At 31.9% G+C, this 19,185-nt stretch overlaps 1 protein-coding gene across 2 annotated transcripts in view; it reads left to right on the top strand.

The window, feature by feature from the left end:
* The window catches only part of LOC112693178 (neurotrimin-like), a 94,091-nt gene that overhangs the window by 63,092 nt on the left and 11,814 nt on the right, over nucleotides 1-19,185 (top strand). Inside the window, exons 6-8 of one of the 2 annotated variants that reach the window (XM_025568126.1) lie at nucleotides 10,392-10,685; nucleotides 17,191-17,265; nucleotides 18,841-18,921. In XM_025568126.1, the coding sequence (XP_025423911.1) occupies nucleotides 10,392-10,685; nucleotides 17,191-17,265; nucleotides 18,841-18,921 (450 nt within the window). The remainder of the gene's footprint in view (nucleotides 1-10,391; nucleotides 10,686-17,190; nucleotides 17,266-18,840; nucleotides 18,922-19,185) is intronic. The other variant, XM_025568127.1, reaches the window with a different exon arrangement.

The following is a 19,185-nucleotide window of genomic DNA, read 5'->3' on the forward strand; positions in this document are numbered from 1 at the left end:
ATTTATAGTGACAGTATATCGATTTTATAGTCCAGAACGAAACAAAAATAGGTTTTTGCATAATCTGTTACGGGATATGCCTACGTTAAAATACATGTTCAAACCAAACCCTACCTGCTAAAACAGACATAGGACATAAATTTGTCTTTTGCCTCAAGGGTAGTAAAACCTATCTAAACTAACTTATGACCTAGACCATGAAAGACGGAAAAGGACTACCAGCCATCTGATATGAGTGTTAATTCTAACTTTAACGTGTATTTAAAATAGTAAATATTAGATTTTATGAACTTTTACGTAATTATTGGGTGGATATTAACTTATTAGTGCATCCCATCTTTCAGTTTAATTTTTTTTTTTTTTTTAAATGGTTTGTTTTTATCGATTTTCTTCATGAGCTATGGTTATTTTTACATGATTTGATAATTTATCGTTTAAATATATTTAATCAAATAGAAAATTGTATTTTAAAATATTTTTTTTTTTTTTAAATAAATGTTATTTTTAAATCGTTTTCTTACGGCACGTCTATATTCATTGGTTTATATAAGGCATATGCGTAAGGTCTACCTTAGATAAAATATAGTATTTATAAATATCGTGAGCACTGTTATTTAAAAAAATAATTATATTCTAAACGCTGTCAGTTAAAATCAAACGAATATGATGATGTACTTGCGTCAGGACAAGCCACGCGCACCGTTATAACTATTGCGTCGTTTCGTTATTAAATTATTATTATTATTATTGTTGTTTGCAAAACGACCCGCGAATCGCGTCAACACAGCGGTGTGTCTTAACCGTACGGCAGTCGTCGCGTTCTCTACACGCGCCTTCCGTGTAACGCATGTTTATACACGCGCATACATCCTGAAGCGGTTCGTTTATTAGTTTCCAATATCATCGTCGAACCGAAGCAAATAATTGCAATCAACAGCTCGTTTTATTTATAATTATAGTATCAGTGCTATCGTAATCATAATAGTTTACTGGTAAACATCGGAGTGCGCAGAGTCCAACGATGTGATTCTGTCGAGTCTGAAGCGTCTCACATTATTGGATAGTACCGTCGATTGTGAACACTTTGCAATCAACGATTGTACCCATAAAACTGATTTTCCGTTGATGTATATAAAGAGGTATATATATATATATATGAGACATGCAATGATCTATCTGCATAAATTTAATTCTGTCACTGAAAAAAAAAAGAATTGAAATCAGTCTCTGTCGAAAATCATGTTAACGGAAAAAAAGTTTCTACGTGTTTATTTAGAACGAACGAAGCAATTTTCTTTTCGTCTTTTATTGCGATTAAATTTAATTACAAATCGTCTTAAATGGATTTCATTACGAACCTACACTTACATTCCACTTCCAGGTACAAAATGATTTGAAGAAATGCAATAAAATTAAACAGAATAATTTTAAAATTAACTGTTCTTAGCTGTTGGAATAACGATAATTCTGATCATTTCTCTATGGAAATGTGTTTTCACGTATGAATTAATAATTTATTTTCCCCATCTTGTTATTAATATTAATAAAATGTTTGGTTCATAATTGATTCAGTATGCCAGAATCTAGAATTTTCGAAATTTACATACAATACACATATCATTGTTATAAGTACGATTTTCTTATAACTATGAACAATTTTAGTTGAACTCTGTTCAAAACTGTAGGGACTGCGACGTGATTGTCGACCGAAGTCAAAGTTTCACGAAAAATGCCGATTAACGTCAAGTGTATTATATATATATAAAATATATAGGTGCATACTTTAGTGTATTATATTAAAATCTGTTTCATTTAAAATGCATCTGTTTAATCTTCTGAGCAATAAAATATTTACCACGTTTTAGGAACGTTTTTCAATTACCTGATGTTTGGTTAACGTGAAAACTTTAGAAAAAAAATAATAATAATAAAAACTCTTTATTTGTAAATTTCGCGCGTGTCCCCCAACGGCATATTGTCGTTGACGGCGATTGACGTGTATGCACCGTAATCGTATTTTGTTCCATTAGCTTCGTGGATTAGCCACAAAATGTCTGCCGCACATGAATAATTCTGTCAACTGCCGTTTGCGCCGGATGTTAATTTTGCAGTAGCAATAAACACAGAATTCTCCGTTCAGAAAAAAAAAAAAATGGAAAAAGAACCAAAAGTCTATATTTTCCCTGCCGGCGTCCGCTCAATTTTTGCAGGTATTCTGTATACATTTTTACTTCTATTTCTTTTTTTTTTTTTTATGTTTACGATGTCATTTGATCTATAGTTTCCAGTATTTTATTAAAATGTTAATGCACTTCCATTATTTATGAATTACGCGTGAAAGAACTTTCCAGGAGTATAACAAAAACATTAAACATAATAATGATATTTATTTTATATTTTATTCGGATGTTATTAATTTGGGGAGTAGTTGTTTTTATCGTTTTTGTTCCTGTCATTCGTTATACCTTTTCTCGTTTTTTGTATACGCACAGATATGGGTTCGCTGTCAAAGGTTTTCTCAAAAGCCCAACGATGCTGTGTTTAATATTGCACATGATGTAACAAATGAATACCGAATAACACGCCCTACACGTACTTTTTTAATTAATGATAACCAATAGTATGAATGTTTATATTAATAATAAAGCAACAGTCTGTTAATACATATTTAATTATGTGTAATCGCGTTAAGTTGTAATAATGACGCCGTTACTATTTCATACAGTTTTGTGTCTAAATTTCGCATTTTTTATTTAAATTTACGTATTTAGTTCATACGTTATATAGGGGAGCAGACTGATTTTCAATAATTTACCATGTAAATAATTATCGTACTTATTTTTAATAATCATTAGCCTATCGCTCGTAAGATATTTTAACAATTTCATTTATAATACATAGTCGCAATATGATTAATGTCATTAAACAGGTATGGTAATAGAAGTGTATATTGTATAAGTGTAAAATAATGGTTTTCATCACCATCATTTCTTTCATCTGCACTAATCCATCTTTGAATATATACCAAGTAAAATGGGATACTTGAGCATCCGAGAGTTCAAATCAGTTCAAATAATCAACATTGTTATTCATGCAGCAGTTGTTAATGAAATTATTCAATTCTTTTTCCTATTTCAATTAAAATATATTTAACATTACGTGTACGAAAACATCATTACGAGCGTACATATTATGATTATTTAAATACTCACAGACATTCATTTGCGACATTTTAATTTGAATCCTTTTGATAATTGTACAGAAAATATTTTTACTTGTCTAATTATCAAATTGGTTTTAATAGGTAACAATGTTGTCCAATTAACGGCCGTGTTTTTGATTTGAATGTTATTAATTATTTATACTATACATTGTATACAAAATTGTATCCAATACAGTATATATATTATTCCTACACTCGATTGAAAACATACGTTTCAATAAAGAGTTACAATTAAATATACAAACGCATCAGTGCGTTCGGCACTTGTTATTTTGTGAAAACCATGTTATATCCTATTATGTGATAAATTAATGAACGGTCTTCTACTTAAGAGCACGTTTTGAGGCAGGTGACAGAGTGTGCGGGTGCACCCCTGAAAATTTTTTATCTACAATTGGCCAAGGCAAGTTTATCAATACTACTATGATATTGGCCTTCAGCTTTAAATATTTTATTTATGAAACAATGAAACATTTTTACACGCAATTTTTATTAATTTCGAGTAAATTGAATAATATCATCGTTAAATGGTAAATAATTCTTTCCACGACGGAGATTTTTCCCGCAATATATAATAGATATACAAGGTTTATGCACGGTAAATATTATAGTAAATTCTAAAGTGAAAGCACAAAAGACATTATTTTTAACGATTACATTTTTCGCATACCTTTCAAAAAAAAAAATTTAAACGGCCGCTAAAACTATTTTTTTATTGGATAGAAGAATTACACGAACACAATGATTTATATTATAACTAATACACTTCCCAGATACGTTCTAGTAAACACGACCAGAGTACCTTGGTTACGTCCACCGTATTCTTGTATTTTTAAGTAAATTTATTCGGAACGCATTTTCTTTCCTGACCCCCCCCCCCACCACCCGTTCGTACAATCGTACGGGGAACCGTTGCACCTGGACGGGCACCGTGCACTGTGTTAACGATGACAAAGAAAACGAAAATAAAAATCAGTTCTTGAAATGCGCTCCGTGTTCGCCGGCCCTCGTTTTTCTCGCGATCGAACGTCATCGGCGCGTGACGGAATCCGCCATCCCCACGTAGCGGTTTGAAACGACAAGATCGCTTTTCGTGCGTCTGCCGGAATGTAATACATAGTAATAACGTAATAACGTAATAACAATAATAATAATAATAATAATATATCAGTATTCGTCGAATGTCATCGCATCCCCTTTCTGGATAAATATATACACTGTATATGTAGGTGCACCGATGCCGGCACGAGCAAACGCACCGTCGATCGACCGTCGTCGTCGATGTCGAGGGTGCGCGGGACCTCCGCCGAAAGACAAAAGCGTCCATTAATAATCATTAAAAGGCGGTAGGTACAACATAATAATAATAACAATAATAATCATAATTATTATTATTATTATTATATTAATAATAATAATAATAATCGTAATCGTAATATTTATAATAGTACACGAGAGCGATTGTTATGCACGCGCATATTAAATAATAATAAATAAAAGACGCGCAACGTTATGAATACACATCTTTTCGTCGGGATCGTCAGGTATTACCGGCGGTGGTGTGTAACTACGACGTCGGCATATATACGTAATAAATACGTGTATAATGGCGCGCGGCGGTGGCATCCCGTAAAACTGCGACCCGTCGACAACAAAGGGATAATTAATCATCGGTTAAATAGCTGGTCGTCAACGCGGTGTCGACCCCTTCCCGCGCGGAGGTTCTATTTTTATTTATTTTTTAATTTTTTTATTACATTATTACTATTATTATTTTATACGTATATAAATACACGCACGCGCACAAATATAATATATACATATATAAATATGTCGACCAATGACGCCGTTTAGTCGTTTCTCCCTATTGTCCTTATTGTTGCGAGAAAATAATTATCACAGCCATTACAGTGCAATTGTTTTGATAACGGAAAAATATAAAAAAAAAAAATTATATTAATAATAATCATAATATATTATTAAACACCCCCGTTGGACGATGACTTTTGAACATTTATGGTGAACATTTTCGTATAAAATATTCATGAAAATAAATGATGCGACGCTCTTGCATTTGTATTATATTTTGCATAGCCGCTCCGTTGTCATCGTCATGCACATCGCCACACGTTGCCGAGTTTATTACAACTCGAGAAATATTTCGATCCTTTATTGTTATTGCCGAAAATATTCATAGGGTTTGAAGGTGGTGTCTTAAATTTCGCTATTTGCAACAAAATTCTATAAACTTATAATTTAAATTTAAATTTGAAGATCGTCTTATAATAGTATTAGTGTGCTACGCATGTGTATATTAATGTATTTTTTATACAATCGAAAGTTTATTACGATATTCCCGGCAAATAATTCACAGCAATGTATTTGGTTGTTTTTATATACAATGTGTTAGTAATTTTTGTCGTATATAACAATATCGGTTACAGCGATATTCTCTATATTCTAATGGTATTATTTTGAAATGAAGTTTGGTTTCCTATTCGTCTATAACAATATTCGCAAAAAATAATATTTTAAAAAGTAAAAAAAAAACTTTGTTCTGTAAAACATAAAAAGGAATTGAGGTATTAGAATTTTAAGGTGAATAAATAATTGAAATCAGTTTCAAAATTCTATGCTTAAATTTATGAAATTTAATATTATAAAAATACATAGAACATAGAAAAGTAATTGATTCCTTACAATAGAAAACAATTAAACTGGACGGAGTGTATAATTGAAAAATACTTTTTTTGTCTGATTACAAAATGCGTTTCTTCTTTGCATTAGAATTCCTCATTAGTATAATCTATACAAACTACAACTGATATCAATGATTCAAAATATAATAATAAATAATAATATAACATATGGTTTTATAAATACATTTTTTGTAATCTGGATTTAACTAAATCAGGATACATTGATCTTATTCTTTAAGTCTCTTGGATATCGTTAAAAAAAAATTTAACCGCATTATAAAATTCAAAGAAACACTTTTTAATAAGAAATTATTGAATATATTATTATTTTCAAATTTATTACTAATAATTGTATTTAATGAATTCGTGGCTATAAATTGTGAACAAACTATTTCAAACGTCTAATACGCCTTTTTGTGTGTGGCGTCTATACTTAATGTGATAAAATTCATACATCTAAGTTGGTAAATAAAAGATATATTTTAGATAATTTTTCTCAATACAGCTCAAATATATAATATAATAATAATGTATGACGCAAAATGATTGATTATTAGTTTTTCAGCTATGAAGAAGACATATAAACACATTGGACAGCTTACCAACTAAGAACTTCAACTCAGCAATGTGATAACAGTATATACGTCTATGGAACGTAACTTATGCTAGCAAACTATAAGTTTATTCATGATTAAACTTAATTACTTTGTGAAAACTTGGATCGGTCAAACCGATAAGAATCTAAAACGAAAAAGTCCATAATAATTATTCTAGTCATGTAATGAGTAGGTTATACTTATATATAGTTTGTATGGAAGTACTAAGTGTAATAATTAATAGATATTAGACTCAATGTAATATAATATACGTAGTAGGAAATCACTAATAAATATCACTTATGTTTCTAGAGCGTTCGAGGAGATAAGTTTTAGAGAATTTTATTAATAACGATTATTATGATTGAAGTTATGTGTCTAATAACTTTTCAAAGAGCGAAACATGCGCGTTTAAAGATAAACCTTCAAAGAAACTTAAACGAAATCCGTACGTCTAAATATAATACGTACGTATTACAAATAATATACCGTGATACTATTATACACTATATTACACTATATACTATTTGTATTAAAAATAATATAAACTCTGATGTTTATAATTTTATCGGCCACGGTAGATTAAAATATTCCAAGCACTTTTGCCCACGCGCGCTCGTAATAGTAATAATAATAATAATTCGCTCTACAGAATGTGATGGGGTATAAAAATAAAAACAGATGTTCCGGACTCACCGCCGGGATTCTGTTTTAATCGTTACTCACTGAAAGCCTGAACAGATCAGCCGGATCCCATTTACACGGATAGGTAATTTCCTTCGGATGGTTCGTTTAGCGTAATACGTTTTTAAAAACTTGTTCCTTATCTCTTAATTGGTCTGCTTAGTAATTGTCCGCGAAACGGGGGTCTTTTGAAAAACTAGTCAAACTTTGTTCCGTATTATGTATAACCACTGCTGGTGCTAAAACTACGACGACGGTCCGGTCGCCGGAAATTAGATACCATCAATAGTTGCACACTTAGCCAATGTATATAAATAGATATTGTATCGTTTTGTGCGCTATCCCCGCTACACCCACCCCTAATTCCGCAGTAGCGGTTAAAAGTTTTAATCGTGTTTTTGATGAACCGGACGAAAACCAAACGGTCTGAGATTTTACGGTTTTCAAAACTTCCATCAATTCCTTATCATTGATAACTCATGTACCATAAATTTAAGTCGTTCGTAATGTATCAAAACACTTATATAATATTATATTATACGTATTATATGAAATTTTATCCGTAGCAGATAATATCGTCGTACTGTAAATCTGTGCTGACGTGGGTAAGATGTACGTAACAATATACGTTTTCTTTTGTTTTAATATAATTTATCTTCGACCTTTTGTCTAAAGCTGCGTCGCTGTAAATATAATTATTGTTTTGACTGCACATACCTCTACGAAATCAGTATTCATTTTTTTCCCCTCTCGGTGGAAGCTTGTTGCTATGACCGAAAGAGAATAACTCCGGGAACCGCTTATCTTAACTTTAATCTATAATTGAACAGAAAACACAATTAAAACTAATTCTATAAATATGTTCTTTGTTGTGTACTTATGTACGAGTACAAGCATTATAATGTGACAAATAATATCCATGTCAGCTATTTTGCTTGCAAACATATTAAAGTCTCTGGTTAATAGTACACATACGAAATATAAATAATAATGATTGCATTTACATAATAAAATACAATTAATTAATCTGAACTGCTGTTTAAAGTTTTTAATCCGTAATATCTGTGTACGTTGTATTACTCAAGAACCAGGACATAACAACTTATTTGCATGAAACTGAAGGTTTTAATAATGTAATTTTGTTTCTTGTGCAAAATAAGATAAGAAAAATATGTGTGGGCGAGGTTTAATAATATATTTTATATATTAAGTTTTTACATTTTATTTCGTTAACATTGTACAAAATACAGCGTTTTATTCTTAGTTGCACCCAGTTGATAGCGACTATTTTCATTACATTTTCGTGGTGATAAATTATTTAAAAATAATTAAATAAATCAACTATAACTTTAATTTTTAACAGGCCTAATATAGAAAACTTAATTCATGTTGCAAATGTGTATCGATGAAATCAAAATCAAAAATATATTTCAATTTTTATTATTGAATATGATTAATACACTCTCATTTCTTTTATACAACTCTAGAAATATTGTTTTAAAATAATATATTATTGTCTAATAGTATCTTTGCAGCGATATTTCATATCGGTTAATGGTTTTAAATTTTTTTTTTTTTTAGAAAATCTCTCCTGGTGCAGTTATTCATTTTAATTTTATAGGGTAGGTTATCCAATGAATATCAAACAGCTAGACTTTATCTATATCGATACTCATACGGTACAAATCCCCCATTGAGTTGTGATCAAATTATGCGAGCGTTTTACAAAACGTTTATGCTATCGCGTTTCGCATTCGAGACGCATATATATTATTTATACAAAATTAACATTTAGATATTTGATACCACATACTACTCCGGACAATCGCAACAACACATTGAATCACATAAATATATCTGGATGAATGTCCAATGTGCGTACATCGTGTAATACTTAAACAATAATTATTATAATCGAGTGTTTGGACGATTTAGAAATATTTTTTTAGTCTTACCAGATTTCCATGCGTTTCTTAATATTTTCAAACCACATTATATTTCAACAATTAAATATAATTTTATACAACGATATATTTTTGTTAGCTATTTAGTGATATATTTGTTCTTCAAATATATTCATGAACTATTTAACTATTTTATGAACTACATTGGTTAATATTAACAAGCGTTTTCTAATAATAGCATTTAATTAAAACATGGATCATCTAATATTTGTTTTGTATTATTTTAGTAAAATAAGATCAAATCTAACCTACAATTACATATAAATATGGTTTTCTAACGCTTTTCGTAAAATTTAATTACTATATTTATATTTATGATGCAGTTCACCGTGTACTTCTTCTTGAACACTGATGTAACACTTGTTTCATTTAAATTTATTTTCATTTTAAACAATATACATGATATACAATAGGTATGCATAGTAGAGGAGACACATTTATACATTTACATATTACGTTAAAAATTAAATTTGAATTGGAAAAATGGTAATAAAGGATTAATTAAATAATTTTTGCAACACATTAATTATAATAAAATAATAAAAATTGATAAACGGTCAACACTCGTAAACCGATGCGTATAAATGAACAAACAAATATTCCACGTAAAGAAATTAATAGTAGTGGCGATTTTTTCGTACGCATAGACGACGAAGAATTTTTTATTCGAAACCGGTCGTACTTTACGAATACGATTATTGTCCGGGACGAGCTTATTATCCGTCTAACACAGCGTTTCCCAAACTTTTTTTCCGCGGTGCCTTTTTTTTTTTTTTTACTTAATTTAGCCACCACGATGCCCTGCTGTGAATAACATGAAAGACAGGACAAAAAAAAAAAAAAAATGCTCATCGATAACCAATTGTATTAAAATTTAACCTAATCGCGTAAACCAATGAATTTTTAAACTTAAGAGATAAACATACATTATCGTTATTATTATTATTATTGTGATGATTACATAAAAATATTACAATGTTAAAATGAGAACGTCCGAGTATACATTAGAACATATTCGATGATTTGCTGTTAAGCGTTTACGAAAACAATACGGAAAAAACTAACGTCTGTAGATCATAAACCGTTTGTTGCGGACCGTTAGACCGCGGTGCACGTTTCGGGAACCGCCGGTCCAACGGGAAATGCGCCGACTCGCTAATTTACACGTTGTGTTCACCGTCGCGTACCATATCCGTTGTTCATGTTTCTGGTAACCGTTTTGCAGTCCCGCCGATGCTGTGGATACCGCATCAGCTGGTCGGCGTGCCGCTGGGCTACAACGTGACGCTGGAGTGTTACACGGAAGCGCACCCCACGTCGCTGCACTACTGGACCCGGGACAACGGGCAGATGTTGCACGACAACGGCAAGTACAAGGCGGTGTCCGTGCAGGGGATGCCGTCGTACAAGGTGCAGATGAAGCTGACCATCGTGGACGTGTCGCACACCGACTACGGCGTGTACAAGTGCGTGGCGAAGAACTCGCGCGGCGAGACCGACGGCACGATCCGTCTGTACAGTGAGTGATTCCCGGACGGGAAACATTACAATAACAGCGACGTTTTCGTTTCGCTTTTTGGCATTCCAACGCTTTCCCGTTCGCCTCTCACCTAGCGCCCCGCTTCTGCTCGTTCGCACCGACACGCGTGTCGGTGGTGCAGCAGGATGATTTTATTTTTTTTTCCTACCGGTCGATTTCGTAGTTGTTACGATGTTTCGGGGGGGGGGGGACATTTTACCGGTATACCGTGTTAATTTACTTTTTTCAATGCGTTTTTTTTTTTAATTTTGCACTTCGAAGTAGAATATAAATATATGTATAGTTTCTTTTTTTTTTTTTTTTAAGCATAAAATATCGAATGAAATGTTATACTACCTAGGTTAGGCAGGTGTGTTTGGTTTCAATGTTAAATCGATCGGAACGGATCGACGAGCAAAATATTGATACATTACGACCGTGTATTCGCTCCGATAGTGTAGTATTTTTATTTTGATTTTTTTTTTTTTTACACGACTGTTGGACTTAAAAATTACGTCGATTAAATTTTTCAGTAGAATTTTATAATCGTTAATGCGATATATATAAATTATGAAAACGCCGGTTAAAAAAAAATAGTTAAAAAGTGTACGGTGGAAAGAATATAACTGGTTCAAGTTGGAAGGATAAAAAATCTATTGCATTGATAAGAAAGTTGAATGAGCTAAGGAAAAACGTAGTTATTGGTCATATAGAATTAAGTTAACGAGTACAGAATTGAGACGGTCATTCCGAGAAAACAATACAATTTCATCAGTATAAATTAGACAGCGGTGACTAGATGGCCTCAAAATCAATGTTGCATATAAATGTACCGAACAAAATAGAACTCAGATAGCTATACCGAAAAAGAGAGAAACTGATCGAAGTGAAATGTATATTAGTAGAGCCGAAAGGTAAAAGTAAAGGCGAAGAAACATTTAGCGTATATGAGAAAATGAATAGGAGAAAAATCCAATATGCCTCGAATGTCAATGAAAATGGTTGAGAAGTTGATCTGCCATTAAAGCATTGGTAATTATGTTTATAAAAATGGCAAGATAATTTATGTGGTTCCTCACCTTCGTGAGAGAGTTAAAAAAAAGTCGATACAACTCTGTTGGATTGTATTTATCAGTTTGAACTGTATTTAAAAATGCATTTGACTTGTTTGCAAATGTACAAAGCGAAAAAAATTTAAACAATAAAGTTGCCAAATAGGTTGTGAAAATGGAAAGTATTTTGAATGATTCCAAGGGGTCTTTGATTGATTAAATTAATATATTAAAAATTGAGTACAAAATCATTTAAGACATTGTGGTATTAAAATAACGAAAATATTCAATAATAGTAAACATTAAAAATAAATGGCTTATGGTTTAAAAAACTGTAAGTGGTATAATGACTTCAGATAATATAAAAATAAATTGCCATTGAAAATGAGTGTTTAAAGTTAAAAATGTCACCCTGTATGACTGTATAATATTTTATATCATTATCATCATTATTACTATACATTCGTGTACTTAGTGCATTCATTGTTGTATAATAATATTTTTCACCCCCTTGCAAACCTTTACACCCGACTCACCTTTCAACAATTTATCCCAGGGCGGTTTTTTCCTCGCGGTTGGCTTGCTATATCAGGTATAATGTAATAGAATTCGTTGCGTGCCCATGGATTGGAATGACATTATAATATGTAACGTTGTGGCACATTGTACGTATTATGCATGTATGCAAAGCGACCAAAACGGAAAATAATTGCATTGTGATTATAAACGCGTATTTATAAGCGTGGATGATGAGGGGTACAACGAATCTCTCTCTCTCTCTTTCTCTCCTCAGAATAAATGGAACATTTAAAAAAATGTGTTAAATATCACCTACATTTTAAATCACATAATCCATTAATGATTAAATTCTTTATTATTAGGTCTCATAATTGTAATGCCATCACAAATATAAAATAAAAATATTTTAATTAAAATAATAATAATTTATATATATTAATATATATGCACCTACAATAAATAGTATTTACTTCAGGTATCGATGAAATAACAATAAAAATTTTGGTTTATATTTGAATTAGATTATTGGTTTTGTAATTTGGGAAAAATTAAATCCGATTCCTAACTATTATTTATACTTGTCATAATAGGGGTACATATTTTTTTTAAACTTAATTTCGATAGTGTACCATCAGCTATAATTAGATATTACAAAAGCATGCATGATATTTTATTAAATTACATTTAATATACACGAATGAGCTGTCAATAGTCGTAGTCATAGTCAATAGGGAAACATAATAACTGCATTTTTGTGTTATATAAATATGTATATTATAACAATTTAACGGCAAATGGCGATTGGGTATTTTTTCCTCGGTGTTCGTGTGATCCGCCGCCGTGAACAAAAATGCGGATTTGTACTTGATGCGACAACATATATATATATATATATATATATGACACATGTGTTAGGAAACGCATAAGCTTTGCGCGCAATCCCTCAGATATATTATATTTTGCTAAAATACTCGTCACGTTCGATTTAAACAATTTATTTTTTTCTATACATACGTAAAAGAATGTTAACATTTTTCCTCGAAAAATATTATACATTTACACTTGTATTCTGGTCGCTACGATTGAAATAACTGATCGTGATCGATGCAACGTATCCATCGTAATGATAAAAAGCAGACGCACTACGGAAAAACGTTTACTTTTAACGGCCGAAGAACTAAACTATAACGTATTGTCCAGTAGTAGTAGTAATTGTAGTAGCAATAGTAGTAGTATTAGTGTCTCGCGGGGATCGTCATCCAGGGAGTCTAGGTCCCTTCCACCTTACCCGAAATGACGTAAGACAGTCAAAGAATTTTCTTCGACCCTTATTACCGTCCGAGAAACGTGGCAGTACAACAATTCTAGACTTTTACTCGCCAAAAAAAATAAGCCCTCATGCCACTATGTGCGTTGTTGTTCGCCATAGAACTGCTGCGACATTTCTATCGTTTTGCACATTTCTCATTTTAGATATTTCATTGGAACCGTAGTTGTATTATTTTTAAACAGATTCCAAGGATATCACGCGTAAAATCGTCGCGGATTTAAATCTACTTAGTTATTGAAAGAACACCGTGAAACGAATTTCCGACAGGAATTAACATACCGGATACTACTGGATTATTTCCAAGAGGGTTAAAAGAGCGCACGACGGGAAAGAAAAGCATCCGACTAATTTTATTTGCTTGAGCATGAAAAAATAAAATAAAAATATCTTATAGCAAACATTTGAAATGATAAACGTTAAATGCAAAAATTAACACTTGTTCGGGTGTCTGTTTATCGAATATTATAATATCGAGTATTTCAATACGTTTTTTTTTTTTTTTTTTTGATTCTAATAATACATTGATATTATATCGCGCATTGTAGTTAAAAAATGAAATACGTTTTATAAAGTAAGAAAGTTAAAATAACTGAATTTAACATTGACGTGTTAAGAGAAAAAAAATCGTTCTCTTATATACAAACATAATAATGCGCCTCTTCAAATGCAGAAATCTGCTTTTATGAGTACGTTGCGTTATAAAATTCTAGTGGAAATCAAACACAACGGGGAATGACATAATTATTATTAGTTTATGAAACGACTTCAACACCACTACAGCTAGTGTAAGATTACATCCGAGTACTTAATATGAATGGGATCGGGAGTTTAGATGGATTTCGAGTGTTGAGAGTTGTAATTTACTTTTCTCATTCCGTTGATGTTATTAAATGCGTACCGTGATTAATGCTCGATGAAAACCGAAATCCAGTTTTTTTCCTTCGCAAAAACCAATCTCATTCCTTGGCCCAATATATTTCTGCTACATTTTAATCGGTCTGGTTTGTAAACCACTAATCACTAAAAGGAATAACCTGCCTTGTAGTGCGCATTATGTGTCGGCACTGCTATGAAAATATTACTATATCTGTAAACTTATGTGTTATTACAATAGGTAAAATCGTATAATTGCCTATGTAAATATACCACACTGACCTACTCTTAGAAAATTCCACGACAGTTGTATATCACTTCGAATGTTGGATTTTAAGAAATTAAATTTCGGAATATAATTATTACTCACGATTACATAAAACAGTGATTATTTTTAACTAAAATTACTCAAAACTTTATATGTTCATCATTATAGTATTATTATAGTGCCTGCATCTCAATATTTGAATTTATTTTTTTATTTTTATTCTTTTAGACGACGTTTCGCCATCGATTTTAAATGATTTATATTTATTTTTTAAAATATTGTTCAGCATTCAAGGAAATATTTATTAGCTTTGTACAGACTAAGATTGTTATTTTTCAAAATCAAATTTCATTTACGATGCGTGTACGTAGTTAGCTATTACAATTTTATACTCTATTATTTATCTAAAAACATACTATCGGAAGTCCTCTTGGATTGAAAATTAATTTTAAATCATTATTCGAATACTATATTTATCTTGCCGTATAAAACGAAATAAAAATTGTACCATTTATACATAAAAATATTGTAACACGCATTTTCATTTCCTTCAACTATCCACACGCGTCAATTGATTTATTTTATTCGCATTACACTCGTGTCTGTAATAATTAATAATTTTCACGTCCTGTGGTCTACCGAGCATGACGCTGGTTTGGATTGCCGATTCCGACACGCCGTCAATATACACTATACAAGCTGTATATGGCGACGACACATTTGTGTAGATTATTCCATGAAGAATCAGGAATCCTGTGGTCATGGCCTTCAGGTGTGGTCGTCCACAGAAGCACACGCGCGCGCCCAGGCAAAGGGTTTTAATTAGTCTCCCGAGAAAATACATATTCAGGAACCCGGTGTACCCCCTCCCCTCCGTCTCCCTCACAAGGTACACAATATCTGACGTTTTAAAACCGCTGCTCCGGTGGTGGTCGGCCCTGTACATATTCAACGTTGGCGTACATCATTCCCGTGCTTGTATAGAAAACACGGTCGGATGTATGGTGGTGCGTAGTGCTTGCGGTCTGAATTGTAATTAACACGCTGCCCGCGGGCCGTACATGCGGGTGACCGCCGGTTGATATCCATCCGAAAACGGATGTTAAAATAATTAATTTCCACAACCACCGGTAATGAGGAATTTCGCAAAAGGACTGTCCTCCGGCCGCGGGGGCTGATCGCGGTAACCGTTCTAAGGCCACCGCCGCCTACGCGGTAATGGTTTCGACAAGAAATCGTTTTACACACCGATAAACGAGCACGCGGGCCGTAGTAGTAGTAGTAGTAGTGGTAGTAGCAGATAATAATATACTAACGGGTTGTGTAAACCTTCTAACACTTCAGTGGTAAAGCGAGAGAGAGAGTGAGAAATAGTCAGAGAGAGATAGACTGAGAAGGAGGTAAAGAGGAGAGAGGATTTAAGAGACAGGGAGAGGCTTCAGAGGACTGTTTGGAAATTTAATTACCCGTTTAATCGATCGTAAAGAAAAGGACGCGAATGTTCATATATTATTGTTGCAGGATCATAATATCGTTTTGGCTAGAACATAAATCCCTTCCAATGAAATATGCGTGAGATATCGTCGTGGAATCAGATATCCCGTTTGTTGCCATGAAAAATAATAATTTCGTTTCATATTACGTTGCATGGGGAGGATAGTATTATAGAATTCAAAGTATTTAAGATACACCACGATGAAAGATATACTCATATTTTTCCAAAGAAATATTTCTTTGCAATTAATTACAACGTTACATTTATGTTTTACCCTTCATGCGATTAATGGAAAATCGTATTTTCATAATTTTTTAAATGAATGTCGAACGGTTATTATCAGAATTATACGTTCCGGACGAATAGCAATATTAATCTTGCTTGAGCGTCTTTTATTAGTTTGTTTTTCTATTCAAATGTTTCTTCTTATGTAGTCGTAGTATGTTTAAATCATTTAGTTAGAAAAACTAATCATGCATGTTAAAAGTAATATTTATTTAACGTTGTACGTAATAATTATGTGTTGTCGTTGTTTTTCAAACGATCAGTGTTCTGTACGTGAAAACGCGATATCGCTATTTCAAAATTGCCGTTTGAATTTTACGTAATGCAACCGTATATTGTCAGTGGTAGATTCCATTGAGTGATTATTAATACTTTAATATAAACACGGTGTCTCGGAGTAATGAGTTGACGAGCCGTGACGGGTTTCGACCACGCGATTTTAATATTTCGTACCTACGTAAATTTTAACATAAACGGCTGTGCTTGCGCATTGTAACTACGTAACATAATCTAGCTTTTTCGACGCTGAAAAATAATATTTTAAAAAATTTAAGCATGTTTTGTTTAGATATTGTATAATGTTTACCATATTATAATGTGCACGAAAAAATATCAAACAAAAATACAATATTTCTAGCACTGTTATTCTTGTCTAACACTATTCTTGTCTATCTGTTGCAAAGCTTCACACCCACCCACTCTGGCACCAGAACTTCAACGCACGGAGAATCCCTCCCCTTCTGGCATCCCAGCTTTAGGTAAGACGGACCATATCGTTTTACCTGCTTTCATTATACGATATTAGACGATAATAATAATTCATTTATTTATTTCGTAAATTTTTGTGTAACTTTACTATGTATATGTATATGTATATGTGTATATAAATATAATGTGTGCGTGTATAAAAAAATGTGATCACGTGTCATATATTTCTTTTAAACGAAATAATTGTATAATATACAATGACTGTATACATTTTTAGTAGGTAAATATCACAGTGAATCGTTTTCGGAATTTGGCAAAATTTAGTAAACAGAACATTGTCTTAAGGTATTATTAAAGTATACATTTTATTTGATAAATAATTAAAAATTCTTAATTATCACAATAACGTTATTTTAACTTTACGTAAAAACAATATTTTTCATACTGATTTATTTGTTATTTTTTGCGAGACTTATAATTTTATTTTATGTTATATTAAATTCCAGTACTGTAATTTTGATAAAAAAAATTAAAAAATGTCTTCATTTTTCAATATGAGGAAATTATTAATATAGAAACTGCATATTTTACTGTGAGAAATTTAAAACATTTCATTTAAATCCCTACCATTTTTTTTTTTTTTTTTTTTTATGTATTTCGACCCTCCGTTGACATACTCACGTTGTTCATTTTTTTTCATTCCAGCTTGAATAATCGTGATGAATACCTTTCCATACTTAACCGATGTGAATATTCAACATATAATTAACACATATTATTTTCATAACACTGTATAATATAAAATACTATTTCTTCTACAAAAACTATAGAGGTGCACGCCACTTTTAATGCATTAATTATAGTTGTATATAGTCTAAATAATTTTTAGGAATTTCAAAATGTAAATAAAATCATGCATGATGGTATTGAAACTAAACGGTTGTAATTTTTGTATTGCAAAATATCTAAATTCGTTTGTAAAATCTTGTTAACTATTAAATATTTTTAGAAAATCAAAATAAAGTTTAATTATTTAGTCATCTATTGATAAACCTACAAGACTTAAAAACTAAATTGATTTTGATACAACATGAAATGGAATGAAAAGCGTATTTAATTGATTTTTATTTTACATTACGAAATCGAAAATTTCGTTTTTGTAATAGTAATATAATTTTGCTTATTCGTAATCTTTAAACGAAAACTGTTTTATTTTACTATTTTCCGAATACTTAAAAGAGAAATTATAAATTAACAATATCGCCAACGTGTATTTATAGTAGTATATTAATTTCTTTCATAAAATATATAAAATTGTTTACTGAAACGCTCGAATAAAAGTTTTTTCGAGAAAAATAAAAACGCATTCCATTGTTCAACAGGTTTTGATCGAACACTGGTATAAAAAATAAAAATAAAATACACGGGAAATTTATCTGTACCGCAGCAACGGCTAAACAGTAGTAGTGACAGTGAACCTTTTTGAAGTCTTAAAATTAATATTATGTGATATTACATAATATTTTCGCATGTATATACCACCGTGTTTCATCCGACCGGTATATAGCCTCAAAGTAATGTTTTTGATAGCCATGTCGCGGTATGTGTGTTTTCGAATGTTTCAGGTCCGCAGTGGTCGACCGATGGGAGTAACGGTTTAGAAAACGGTACGTCGAACGAGGCGAATGGAAAGGATGGAAAAAAAGGTAATAATATATAAAAACCTAGGGATGTGCGGGGGTGGTGTGTGTATAATACGCGTGTAGGGGACTGCAAATGCGCACGCGATGAGGCTCTGTCGACGACGACGGTCGCAGCAGTTATATCGGCCGCCTTGGTGCCACTCGCGGTACACACAAGCGCGTATTATATTATGTTTGTATTTATTATACATGTATACGTGTATATATATATGTGTGTGTTTGTGTGTGTGTGTGTGTGTGTGTGTGTGTGTGTGTGTGTGTGTGTGT

This window comes from Sipha flava, unplaced genomic scaffold (genome assembly GCF_003268045.1).
Source record: "Sipha flava isolate LNK unplaced genomic scaffold, YSA_version1 81_pilon_pilon, whole genome shotgun sequence".
Classification (NCBI taxonomy): Eukaryota; Metazoa; Arthropoda; class Insecta; order Hemiptera; family Aphididae; genus Sipha; species Sipha flava.